General features: G+C 39.8%; 1 protein-coding gene across 3 annotated transcripts; it reads right to left on the reverse strand.

Moving 5' to 3' along the window:
• Window positions 1-1,556: 1,556 nt before the first annotated feature.
• On the reverse strand, window positions 1,557-13,243 carry MSANTD3 (Myb/SANT DNA binding domain containing 3). Of its 3 annotated transcripts, XM_085220640.1 has the most exons (5): window positions 13,100-13,243; window positions 8,383-8,686; window positions 8,244-8,292; window positions 6,897-6,968; window positions 1,557-4,738 (listed from the first exon to the last, which is right to left on the reverse strand). In XM_085220640.1, exons 2-5 carry the CDS (start codon window positions 8,653-8,655, stop codon window positions 4,719-4,721), a joined length of 414 nt encoding a protein of 137 aa, XP_085076766.1. In that variant the 5' UTR covers window positions 8,656-8,686; window positions 13,100-13,243; the 3' UTR covers window positions 1,557-4,718. The 3 variants fall into 3 exon arrangements, with proteins under 3 accessions (XP_085076766.1, XP_085076765.1, XP_085076764.1); XM_085220639.1 differs by having other exon boundaries at window positions 1,557-6,968; XM_085220638.1 differs by having other exon boundaries at window positions 1,557-6,968; window positions 8,244-8,686.
• Window positions 13,244-13,537: the final 294 nt, after the last annotated feature.

Here is a 13,537-nt window from a genome sequence, read left to right on the forward strand (position 1 = left end):
TTCCCGTCTCAAGTACTGTAAAAAATAGTTTTGTAAACTGCATACATTTTTGTGAAAGAGGTTCTTATGTAGCAACAAGAGTCACTCCAGGAGAAAAAAAGTTAAAGAAAACCATAATGTGATTACTCCTGTTAAGCAGTATATCTAGCATCCAACACTGGTACTGCTGGGTGCCAGCTGTACACATTATGACTGAAGTCCAGAAATACAACCACAAAGAGAACGCTCTGAGGGCTATGCCTTCTGGTTCTGTGGAACCTTTTCAAGTACTGGTTTGAAATACCAGGACATCTCATGTCTAGAACCTAAAGATCAGAGCTCTTTATTTAACATTAGACACTTAAGGAAAAAAAAAAAAAAGAGGGAAGTAAAAATAAACACAAAAGACCATGAATAGAGGAAAACATGAAATATTTAGAAAAATATTAAACTTATTTTTCATTTTGTTGAACTTATATACATCCATGTGGGGATTCATGAGCAACAGTTATGTTTATTTTTTTTAAGGAACTTGAAGTAATGATGGAAGTAGCAAAGATTTTACACAGAAGAGGTGAGCGTGTCTCTACGATGTATTTCCTGTACTGGTTAACCAATTCCTAACAGAAAACTGAACCCATCAGACTGAAGCTGTGGTAATTTATTGCTCTTGGTAGTTGAACATTTGACAAGGTATAATTTTAGTCTGTCCTATGATCTGGAAGATGTCAATGTATGTCAATGTCTATATTTTTTAAGTTGCTTACCTTTTTTACAGATCACCAAAATAACCCGCTACAGTTACTACACCCACACTTTTTACATTGTGAGAGTTTGCAGATCAAGTTTGCTGCACCATTGAGCTTTGGCCACTTAACCCCAAATTGTGTAGGGGAAGGGCTCAGGCTTCGGCCACTCTTTTCCTACATCTGACTTCCCCAGCCCTGCTCCCTGGCAGTGTGTTTGTGCCAGATTTACACAAGCAGCTGTCACTTTTGGACCAGAATGAAAATTGAGATTTAGACTTTTCTATCAAACCCACAGCAACCTACAGAAATCTGTTGGCTTCAGAGAGACTATGTAAATGTACAATGGAAGCAAACAACTAATTGATCAGTCAATGAGAGGAGTAAAAGCAAGAATTAACCCAGAAGGATTTGTTGCAATTGGCTGAGATAGAAATACAAGTACCGCTATAGTAATTTACCAATCATACTTCAACTTGCTGCCCTCTTGGTGCAATGAGGCGCCTCAGCAATACAGTTAGCAAAAATGGCTGTTCCTGCTGACCCCTCATTTGCATTCAAATTCATCCACCATAGTCGATTTGGTAAATGTAAAAGAGGCAGGCACTCGGTGCCAGGCAACTTGAGAACCCATGGTCCTCCCATCAGCATCACCACATTGTACTGCATACAGCCAGATGAGAGCTTTGCAGTCAAGAGAATCAGAACAAAATCAGCGTGGGAAGCATTCTCAAAATGCTATCAGCCAACAATAGCATGCACCATAAAGCCCAGCCTTAGAGACCTCGGGCAAGGCAGTACTTGAAATCAAACCAAATCAAAACAAATGCATTTTGGAAACTACTGTTGCTTTATTTGGCAAGAATTTCTCATTACACCTCATTTTAGATAGAAAGTTTGAGGTAAGGCAACATTTGGATTGGACATCATTGTTCTTGCAATCAAGAGGTCAAACCTCTGTATTAGGTCAGCAGTGATAACTCCCAGCCTGCCAAAATTTCAGTGCTGGCTTAAATACCAAATCCATCACATCACCTCCCTAGTCTGCATTTGGAGTTTCAGTATGTGACAATATGTGCAAGGTCTTTTTTCAGATAAATGGAATTTATCGTGTGTGTGTCAATTCAGTCCATAGGTTTGGTATTAAGAAGCTACAAAGCCAAGAGTTTAATTGAGTTCAAGGACAGTTCTGTAGGAATACAAAGGTGTCTAATAGGAGAAAGGAATTTCAAGCAAAATTCAGTGAGGATAACAGGTCAAAATTTTAAAAGTCCAAAACCAAACAGAAGTCAAATTTTGCCTGCATGTTACACTGTGGCACAGAATGCGTAGCAGGCCTTTATATAGGAGAAACATCAGGTCTGTTTGTTGCTCAGTACAACATTTCATGGTGTATCTGTATGGAAAGATATGGGTTTTGTCCGTGACCAAATTATAGGCAGAGCATGAAGAGCTTATATGTCACCTCATTAGCACTGTATGAATAGTGAGTTACAACTAAATTGGATCCGATGCCAGTTCCTGATTGAGGACTGTCCAAGAACAGCCCCTTACATCCAAGAAGAAGTATCTGAATGCTGCTGGAATGTAATCCATCTTGAGTTGTCCCGAATGCAAACCTACTTCTCTGTTGCCAAACAAGTTTGATTAATTAGGTGCCCCAACACTCAGTCAAAAACTGAAGCACACAACTATTCTGCAGCTGGACTGAATAACAAAAAAAAAAAAAACAAAAAAAAAAACACACACACTCTCAATCAACTTTTTTTTTAAAAAACACATTATTTAATTAAGGACTGTCTAAAAATCTATCGTGCTCTATTTCTATTACATTAGAGTTCTTTCCCTAAATATATGTATTTATATAGTGTAGCATTTTTTTTGTTGCCAACTCTTCTGGAGAAGCAACAGATATTTGCTAAATTCTATTTTACTGACTTTTTTTTTTTCCTGTGGCTGTTTTAAGAGGAAAAGTGAAGACTCCGTGGCAGAATTCTTAGACATTTGTGACAGAGCTCTCTCTAAAGACAGCCAGGAGCTGTCCTCACTTGTGGCTCACTCTGTATGTAACTGTACCAGCATATTATTTTATTTTTGGCTTTGTGAGTTTTTAATTTGCTCAGTCTTATTAACATGACTAATGATGTTGTGGGATGCCTAATCCCCTCACCACAAGAGCAGCAAAATTCTCAGGGTCACTAGAGCTAGGAGTTTTTTCTTTCATTACCCAGAAATCTGTCCACGTTTCTATATGCATTTAAGGCAATCAGCATTTTTTTGTGTGTGTAATTCTGTGACTAAACAAAAAACCAAACCCTACGAAGCAAAGTCCCCTTTAAATCAGCAGCTCAAAAGTTATTCTCTGATACCAGATACAGAGATCAAAGCTTACTTTCAGTGTTTAAAGACATTATTTTTCTATGCTTACAGATGGCACCAAATGGTATTCTTTCTTTCCATTAAATGTACAGAGTTGCCCTTCATAATGATTTTTAATATTAATAGTTGCTGCACATTATCCTATCATCTTGTTACTTGGCTTATTTTATTACTGTAAGTGTATTAATTTTTGCACACATTAGTAATGATTTGCACAGAAACATTTCTGAATATCTAACTAGAGACAAAGTTCAGGAAGAGCAATGATGTGTGAGTTTTACATTTAACATTAATAAGAAGATGAAAATTCAAGTGAAAAGGGAGCCAATTATGAAAACAAAGCCTTAGGTGAATCAGGGCATCATAAAAACAACTTTGAATAAACAAGCTCAAAACACAAAATCACAGGACTACTTGTCATGGACTTCACTTACCTAAATAAAAATATTATTTTAAGATTTCCATGTAATTCACCCATCTCAAAGTAACAATATTTAATGTGTGGAAGTTAATGATTTCAGCATTTTCATGTAGGTATGATGCTCTGAGCACAAATTCAGAATAAACGGGAAACATTAAAGCGTGAGAATGGAAGAAGGAAGAGGACACATTGTTAAAGCCACTGTAGCTGCAATCAGTTAAAAATATCTTGAAAGACCGTTAACATTTAATTCTGCAAACACACAAAGATAACTCATCTTTAAACAAAATTCAGGACTATTTCCTCAGCTGCACTAGATGTGGTATAACTCAGGAAAACGTAGCCCCAAACCTTGCACTTTGCAGGGCTGCAACGAGACTGCTGAATCCTGCAGACTGAGTGCTGAGTGATGCTCGCCCTTGTGTGAACGCCTGCAAATGTACCAGAGAGCTGGGTGCGTAGCCCTGGCTAAAGGCATCCCTGCTGTGTAGGAAGGAGCATCACGGAGAGGGTTTATGTTAAGCAGCAAGATCCCTTGCTCCAGTGATAGAGCTTCGGAAATGAAGGTAATATCTTTCAGTTTAAGGACTGGAACTCTGTAACTCTGGGGTTCAGAACAAGTATACACACCAGCATTTCCCACTTAGTACAGTCTGAAAACATGCATACTTTAAATGACTTTAATACAAAAATAAAACAATCTTTTGCGAAGAACGTTGTAACTTTTAGGAGTCAGGACTACCTTTATCTCAAGAACCACGAGATACTTTCTGGATTACTTCATGCTGTCTAGGTCTGAATTGTCTCTCCATTTCTGCTCTTTTCACAGTACAGGAATTGTCTCCATTCGTCACCTTTTGATACCTTAGTGCACATGGTTTCAATGCCAGAGTTTCAAACAACTTTCACTTAGGAGGAGTGTGGAAGGAATCAGAAACGTCATATGCCTTTTCTGGACAGTGCCTAAGCAATTGCCATAACCACTCAAGTAACTGACTCACCTTCACCTTCACCTAGGTTACAGATTACAACCTCAGAATACGAAGGTCCTCGCTACCATTCGCTTCTTTTCTTTGCCTCTACTATCGTTGTACATCATTGTCCTACCTCACAGTAATGTTTTCATTCAGCAGAATAAAAAGTGTCCATAATTATCTCTTTTGGAAGTCCTGTGCTTCTTTCACACAGCCAATTCATAAGAAAACTGAGTTTCCTGACAAAAAAAAAAAAAAAAAAAAAAAGCCTTCAGATTTCATACATCATCTTTTTTGGGTTTTTTTTTTTGCCCTTTAAATCCTGCTGCAGCTCTACAAAAACTCCCTTTATTTTTTTATTCCCCTCTGTCAAATAAAATAAATTGCAATAAATCATTCCCATTGTGCTTGCTTTGCATATTGAAGGGAGCAATGCACGTACCACAGTGTTAACCACTGTGAACATTGTGGTTGATAATGGAGTGCTTGCAAAGATGAATCACCAGAAGGGAAAGCAGTTCAAAGGAGGAAAAGAAAACCACCCACTAAAAAATCCAAAACCAATACCAAAACAAACTGCACCAGAAAGAACATCCAGGAAAGAAACAGGAGTGCAGCTGGGAACCAAAGGATGTTTTGTACCAAACCTCAACTTGAATATGTTAGTTTGTCTGGATGTGCCTTTATTCATTGTGACCTGAAAATACTTTAGAACAATGGAATACTTGGGATTTTCACTGAAAATTTATGCCTTTGTTCATTTTTTCTCACTGCTTCAAATGATGGTTGTGTTGTACACCTTCCTACAAAACAGTTTTTTACCCATCAGAAGTTCTTATGAGTGAATCTTTGTGGAGTTCTGTGTTTCACATTTCTTAATCCTTGCACCACTAGAACAAATGATTGCTGGAGGAAGGATTATCTTTATTTGTGCTTTCCTAACATCTACTATTTTGGGCCCCCATCTGTGGGGGCTTTCATGGGAATGCTTTTGTACAAATTATGTGCATCACCCCTCAGTGACAGCAAAGGCAAGAAATACATCACCTTAACAGACACAACAGAATAAAACAGCACTCCAAGACAGGAATGACCCCCCTTTCACTGTTTCTCACCCAAAACTTTGGAAAAGATGGCAAGTCTTACTTAGCCTCTTTTGCAGTAGTTAGCTGCTAAACCATCAAGTATCTCATGGGGATACACAGGGAGATTTTGCCAATGGGTTAGGTGACTTGCCACATTTTGAGAGCTTTATGAATAATTAAGTAGCCCTTCCCCTCACAATGACTCCAAGGAAACAGCATGCAGCATTGGCAGCAGCAAGCATCCCTCCTATTTCAGCATTCTACTTGAATACAAGATAGTCCTGGAAAGGAGAGGACAAGTGGCTTTTGGGGAAGAAGTCACCTTCTTCACAACTTCATAAAGGAACACGAGGGCCACTCCACAAACCACTCTCTCAGCCAGCCAGCCAGCTAGAAAACATCACTGTTGTTCTTCACAAGCAAAGCACTCAATTACCACAGTGTTCCTTTTGCTACTTCCTTCATTTTCACATCTTCTACAAAGAATGGTTTAGGGACTGTATATTTACCAAGGACAAGTTCTGTTTTGTTTTTCTGTGCCCCAGTGTAACAATCTGAGCATCACTGTTAATCACCTTTTCTCTCAATAGGAGAGAGCAATTCTAACCCCTGCCTTCATTCAGGAAATGACAAATATGAAGAGACGGAAATAAAAATAAATACTGTAACCAGATGTTCAAAACTTTTTTTTTTTTTTAAAGAATACTCAATGTATGACTGCCCAGAATACCTTGAATTTCAAAAGGATGCCAGGGTATTCTGCAAGGGAAAGTTACACAGGACAGAATTACCTACAATCGAACTGTCTTCCCTGGTAGTGTCTACCACTGTTGCCATAAATGTTAAGAATCAAAGTGTGTTCACTATCAGCTGGGCACCTATTCTGTCACTGTACATTCACATTAAAAAACTCTCTTTCCAGTGTGCATTACTTATAAATGTGCTCAGTCAGATTAATTCTGCCACTTTCTGTTCTACGGTGAATTAGGAAAGGGTCTGTTAAAGGATGATACAGGCCATTCTTTTGTGATGGTCTGCAATTTTCTCTCCCAATACATTTTCTTTTTATTTAGCACTTCCATTTTTATCCTGTGTTCCTCTTCAGCCATCTCACACTCTCTTTCTATTTGTTGTATTTTTGCCACGTGAACTTCATTCATTTGGATTAACTGCAGTTGCAAAATTGACATTTGCTGATGATGTTCTTCCTCATGCATCTTTTTCAGAGCACTTTCCTGAGATGCTTTGCTTCTGTAGTTCTTATCTGCTGCTATTCTGACATCAGAACACGAAGGCTCAGGCTGGGAGGTACCTTCACACACTGGGAAATGTATCAGCTCTTTCTCTTCATCACAAAGTTCTCTATTTGAGACAACAAATGACTCTGCAAAACATAAGAAAAAAGTATTATAGTATCCCACTCTTTTCTCTCGAGAAACATAGACTTGTGACAATAAAGTTACAGAGATGTACACATCTAAAGCTTACACTTCTATAAACAGAAGACAGGAGCCACTATATAACGCTGTTCTGTTACAGAACACCGAGGATATAATGATTTGAACTGAACCACTTTGGGCTCTGTCAGTAGTCCTCTATGGCTGTAACAGGAGCTCAGAACACTAAAGCAAACATAGGCATCTGTAAGTGGGCATCTAAATTTAGGTGCCTGTGCCTGGAGCTGAACCTTAACGCAGATTTTTAAACCAAATATCTAAGTGACCAGCAATAATTTTACGAAAAAGTGGCAGGTAAAGAGTTGCATCTACATCAACACCAACAGACTGAGGAAATACTAGGAAGTCTGCTAATTACTCCTTCTTTATCACTGTGCATGCCAATAAACAGTGTTGTATAATTTTTAGGAAAAAAATTACGTAGTTCCCACTTTGAGAAGGTTCTATCTATTCCACTGAAGGAAAAGAAACTATTTATGGAATAAAACAATAACCACTGCAAATATGGCTCTCAAAATGCATTCCTTCACAAATCCAAATTACCACTTATGGTAAATACAATGAAATTACTGATGTCTTTTTAGCAAGAGCAGTCTTCTGTATATGTTATGTTCCTATGTTCCTAACAAAGTAAAGCCTACAAGAAACCATTATAGGTGCTCTCCCTTTTAGTCTTGTATTATTCCTTCTCTATATGCTTGCCAAACAAAGAATATTATATCCAACCTTTACAGAAGTGCCATTTTTCAATGTGCACTACAGCATCACATATAACTCTATAAACACTAATTAGTCTTTCTTGAAAACAAATGAGGGAAGACCTGCATAGAACTCTTGCAGCAGATAGTTGTCTATCGATTTGCTGCTGTTAGGTTTTTATTGACGTATTTATTTTTTACTACTTGGATCTCTTCCCAACAGAATGATACTTTATTAAAGGATAAAAATATCTGATGCTTCTTACAAAGCTTAAGATATGTCAATAACTGGCTTAAAAAACAAGAAGAAGACCAAAACCTCTGTTTAACTCTTGAGGGGGAGGCTAAGGAAATATACAGAGTTTTGTAATATCACAGCTCTGAAATTACTTTTCTGGAACCAGCAGTCACAGCTCAGTGAATAGATTTAGACTACTGAATGAGACTCAGCAGCAAAACCATAGACAAAGAAAATGACATGCACCATTACAATAACATTTATACCTTGACTAGAAGCATCAGGCTGATATTCAGAATCTTCTTCTGGTGGACTCTGCAAAAAGTATATTTGCTCAGGCATTATGCTGGCAATCTTCTCCTTCCCTATGATGTGAGTATTTATAAGTGGACTAATGCTTTTTACCTTCTCCCGCCTTTCATGTGCCATTATCTTTTTTGTCCGTGCCTTGATATTTTCCCAGCATTTCTTTAATTGTTTGAAGTCCCGCAGGGATACACTGGGCTGTGAATTATATTCATGTGCTAATGCTTGCCAGGTGCGTTGTTTCAGAGCAATAGTCCTCGCATCACTTTTTTTACATTCAAGTACATATCTGTACTTCTCCACTAGTGCAAGCAGCACACTCTTCTCCACTTCTGAGAAGTATTTAGCAGGCTTTATTATTTCGTTTTGCATTTTCTACTGTTTCTCCAAGAAGCCAGAAATCCTACCAAAAAAAAAAAAAAAAAAAAAAGTTAAAAACAAAGAATTAGAACACCCATTATAACTGGTTACAGTATCAAGAAACTGTGTTTCAGCAAAACAACTGCTAAATACAACCTCTGATTCCAAAACAATTTCTTTACTGGAATAGCTTGTGCATAGTTCTAGGGTAAATAATAAAACATTCAAGTTAGATACAGTACAATTGTAAGTTGCCTTCTATGCTAATTTAGTGGCTACACAGTTCCACATGAAGTATACGATAATGGGAAGATACTGCCTGTTATAATCTGTGCCTTGATGCAAAACATATAGTGTCTAATTTACTTAGTAACTTATTTTTAATAACTTGTTTCTCTATGCAGAGAGTTTTCAAAAACCTGAGCTCTGGAATACGTTCCGAAATCCAGCCCTTGATAACTCCTGATTGAAGTCTAAAGACACTGTTAGCAGGTTTGTCTTTCCTTGGATACACCAAAGACTCTGTCCATATTGAATACATACAACTGATTTCTCCCTTCTCTCTTTTCTATAATATTTGGAAGTTCTATGAGAAATGATAGTATGAAGTTCTCTTTTGAAAGACTTCTGTTTGGTTCTCTCCCATGTTCAGCCATTCTTGACTGATATCCAGGAGGGAGCAGGGTCCTCATCAGTATTATCATACTGAGAGAAGACAGGGGTTGCAAGAAGACATGAGCTAATTATGAAAAGTAACTACTCTGAAGGTATGGGTCACAGAATCACAGCATGGCTGAGGTTGGCAGGGCCCTCTTCTTGGTTCATCTTGTTTAACCCTTGCTCCAGCAGGGGCACCCTGAGTAGGGAACCCAGGTCCGCATCCAGATCTTTGCATACAGAGTCACTGAATAGTTTCAGTTGGAAAGGACTTGTAAAGTTCATCTAGTTCCAGACCCTCTGACATCCTCCACTACACCAGGTTGTCCAAAGCCCCACCCAGCCTTGAACACTTCTAGGGATGGGACACTCACAGCCTATCTGGCAACCTGTTTCAGAGCCTCACCACTCTCATTGTAAAGAATTTCTTCCTAATATCTAATCTAAGCCTACCCTCTTCTAGTTTTAAATCTTCTCCTATCACTATATTCCCTGAAAAAGAGTAACCCTCCAGATTTCCTGTGGGACCCCTTTAAAAACTGGAAGGCTGCAGTAACAACTCCCAGGAGCCTTTTCCAGGCTGAACAGCCCCAGCTCTCTCAGCCTGTTCTCATACAAGAGGTGCTCCAGCCCTGTGATCATTTTTGTGGCCCTCCTCTGGACCCACTCTAACAGGTCCATGTCATTCTTTTGCTCCAAGGAGGGAAGCTCCACAAACCCTCTGGGCACTGCTCAGAGCAAAGAAGAGGTCCTTCACCCTTTACTGCTGAGCAAGCATGTGTGTCACTATTCCTTATGATTTCATAGCTAAAAAGAGCTTTGGTCTCACTCAGACCACTGCTGTAGACTTACATCATGTTTAACTACCATTTGTGTTCTCTTAAGCCTAGGACTAAAGTACAAAACAGGAAAAGCATAAGTGATACCAGAGAACTCTCAGCTAAGTAAAAAAAAAAAAAAAAAAAAAAAAAGAACAAAGCAGTGCTTGCACAAGTTATAAACATAAGACCAGAATGAATGAATTTTCTAGTATTTTGTCCAGTTTCCACTACTTTTCTCACAACATTACCTGACGATTCAATAGATGTCACCATCATACTTCCTCTTTTTCAGTCCAAATATTTTTTCTTAGCTGCGTTGCACTAGCATTCTCTTTGTACCATCCTCATAATTCCTTTCCTCAAAATGTCCTAATACTTAGAGCTATTCTCACCTTTCCATGAAGGCAATAACATATACACAGAAAGCTAACAGACAAACTAGTACCAAAAGTGGTGCCTTGGTGGCACTGTGGTCTTCAAGACTCTGCTGAAACCACGTATCTGCCACGTATCTGCTAATTCCCACAATTTGTAGCTAAAACAGGCCTGTCATGCTGTCCAACATTCCCTTCTTCAGCTGCTCTTAGACCTACACCCCCAAGGTTTACACAAGACATCACAAACACCATCATTTTTAACACCTTACTTGCAAATCCCACAAACAAGGTCAAAAAGGGATGATGCTGTTTCCCATTGAGACACGTAAATCCTGCTTCTAGCTTTGAAAGAGTGCGAAAAACTCAGACTGAAAATGATTACATTTAGGTGTAAAAAATCCCTTTAATTAGCGTAACAATCAATTTTTCAGCTTTGGAAATTGAGTTCAAAAGGTTAAACTTAATAATAGCCGGATTTCTGGATTCCAGGTGCTAAAGGTGCTCAATATTTGGCTACGGAGACTGACAGATCACCTGATGTCAGTGAATATTTAAAACACTTCCAAATGCAACTTCATACGTGTTCACACCCTGTATATAAGGATAAAAGCTCCTCTTTCATAGTTGGAGACACTGCAAACACTGAAGCATCACTTTTATACCCAAAGTATCACTTATTGCTATTATTTTTATTGCAATAGTATCTGAGATTCCCAGTTAGAAGCTCAAACACTGCATAGTTACAAATGGAAATGTAGGCCCTGGTCTGAGAAGAATACAGTATATTAGTCTTTCCCTCCCCCATATACACTCCTAGCTATTCTTCCTACATATACACACTGTGCCTGTGTCCTTTCAGTGAAAAATCTAGGATTATGACTTAGGATACATTAAAGAACTCAAGAAAAGCTAAAAGCAGTTTAATGTGCTCAAGAGAAAAAAAAAAAAAAAATTTCCTGAAGATTCTTTTCAAGCTGTAGTATATTTAGCTTACTTCTTTCATTAAATTAAAACCCATTTTCAACAAGGTGAGTTGAAAGCAGTCTGAGATGCTAGAAAATTTAGAGCACTGAGAATGTGCAGCATGTATTCATATTCACCTTCTCCTTTGTGGATACTGATCACCTTCTGACAGCCTACTGGCTCCTAACTGGAATATGGGAAAGGGCTCTCTCAAACTCAGATCATTTCCATTTGAGGCTGAAAGACGCTCCCAAGACATATACCCAGGATATAATTTAGCCTGCTGGAACCTGTGTTGAAATTGAACTTGTTTACCGAATATAGCAGTAAACAGGACTGTGTAGGCATATGAAGACAGTCACGGTGTAAATACTAAGAAAGAATGGAAGGTTTCTCAGACTCAAACAAATTCCCAGGTTGTAAGACTGCACTGCGCTTGAGAAATTACTTTGTCGAAATTATCTTCTGCTGGCATAGCTCTACTCACAACTTGCATTAAAACAAATCAGTGTCCTAAATACTTCTCTCATACAAACCTTTATCTAAAAATAACAAAAAAATCTCCCAACTCCTAATAAGTTGAAGCACTGTGTAGAATTCTTCTCCCGAGGATGACAAGGTATAGACTGTGATCTGCTGGAAGAATATCTTGGGGAAAAAAATTGCACAACTGAAGAAGTGCATGTGTGCTTGTAAGTAGGTCTATGCATATTATTTTGCTTGCACACATTCAGACAAACTCGAGCCAGTTAAAAAGAAGCCCGTTTAAAGGAAAATCCCTTCATGCTGACATGCATGAGCATCTTTAGTCCCCAAGGTATTTATTTAGCCATGAGAAAACGCAAAGAGGTTATGGTGGAAGTCTTAAGCCAAACGTGAAGGTTACTGTAAGCAAAACACAGATAACAGTTTGCTAGCAAACTGCTGCCGCTCACAGTGTGAACATGGAAGTCATTTGCCAGTGCCAACAGGCTTACTATCAGAAATAGCTAATGAGAATAAAATCTATCCAACTTAAATTACAGATGAAGCTTTAAGCATAATTGGCAATTAGCAGCATTGGAAACCAGTCGATGTCATACTTTTCAATGTCTGGGGGTGAAAGCCACAGGAAACGCCACGACCAAAGGCAGCCACAACAACAGGTTTATGTTTCATGTGAATGACAGAACCAGCAGCAAGCAGTGTCCTTCCTCCTCCAGTATTTGCTTTCCTCGCAGCGCCCATCAGTGCTCCAGGCCCGACCCTGTGAGAAGTGGCACCAGTGGGGACTAGGGCGCACACTGCAAACACCAAGGCGACACGGATGGAAATGTTGTCACGCATCATCAGTAAACAGAACCTGTTGAGCGCTTTTATCCATTTTAATACTAATTAATCGATGTCGCGGTACAAACAAGCAAAATCACCTATCGGTTAAAATTCACCATGTTTCGCCTATGGACCTGCGATGCATTGTTAAACTACGTAACATCCAATGTTGTATTTGACGAACGCAGATGGATATATTTTAAACGGGTCATCCTGCTGCCCGCGGCCATGCAGAGCCGCTGGTGCGAAGCAAGGTGATGGATGCAAGTCAGCATCCCTAACGAGCGCCCGAAATCCACCCGACAGAGCCACAAACAGCAATCCTACCAGACTCTCCTGCACACGAACTTCTCCCACATCAACTCCAGCTCGCTTCCGTCTCCTCGCTAGCTCCTCTTCTGCTCGGCTGAGGCAGGAGAACAGCTCCCAGCTCGACAAAGGAGAACGCTCCACCCAGGGCGGACATGCAGGCTGCAGCTGACACACGGTTTCAGCAACATCTACCGCGGAGGGACGGAGGGAGGGAAGGAGGAAGGGATGGATGGATGGATGGATGGAGGCCGTGCGCCGCTACCCCTCTTCCCGCCGAGGCCGCGCCGTGCGGCGAGACGCGCGCTGCTTCCCCCGGGCCGGTAACAAAGCGCCACCGCCCCCGCCCCGCTCTGCTCCCCCCCTCCGGCAGCTCGCCGCCGCTCCGCGGCTCCCCGCAAAGCCCGCGCTGGATCGTCGTCTCCCCAGTGGAAGCGGGCAGCGGGCGCGGCCCCG

The sequence above is a fragment of the Meleagris gallopavo genome, chromosome 3 (assembly GCF_905368555.1).
Source record: "Meleagris gallopavo chromosome 3, MGAL_WU_HG_1.1, whole genome shotgun sequence".
Lineage (NCBI taxonomy): Eukaryota > Metazoa > Chordata > Aves > Galliformes > Phasianidae > Meleagris > Meleagris gallopavo.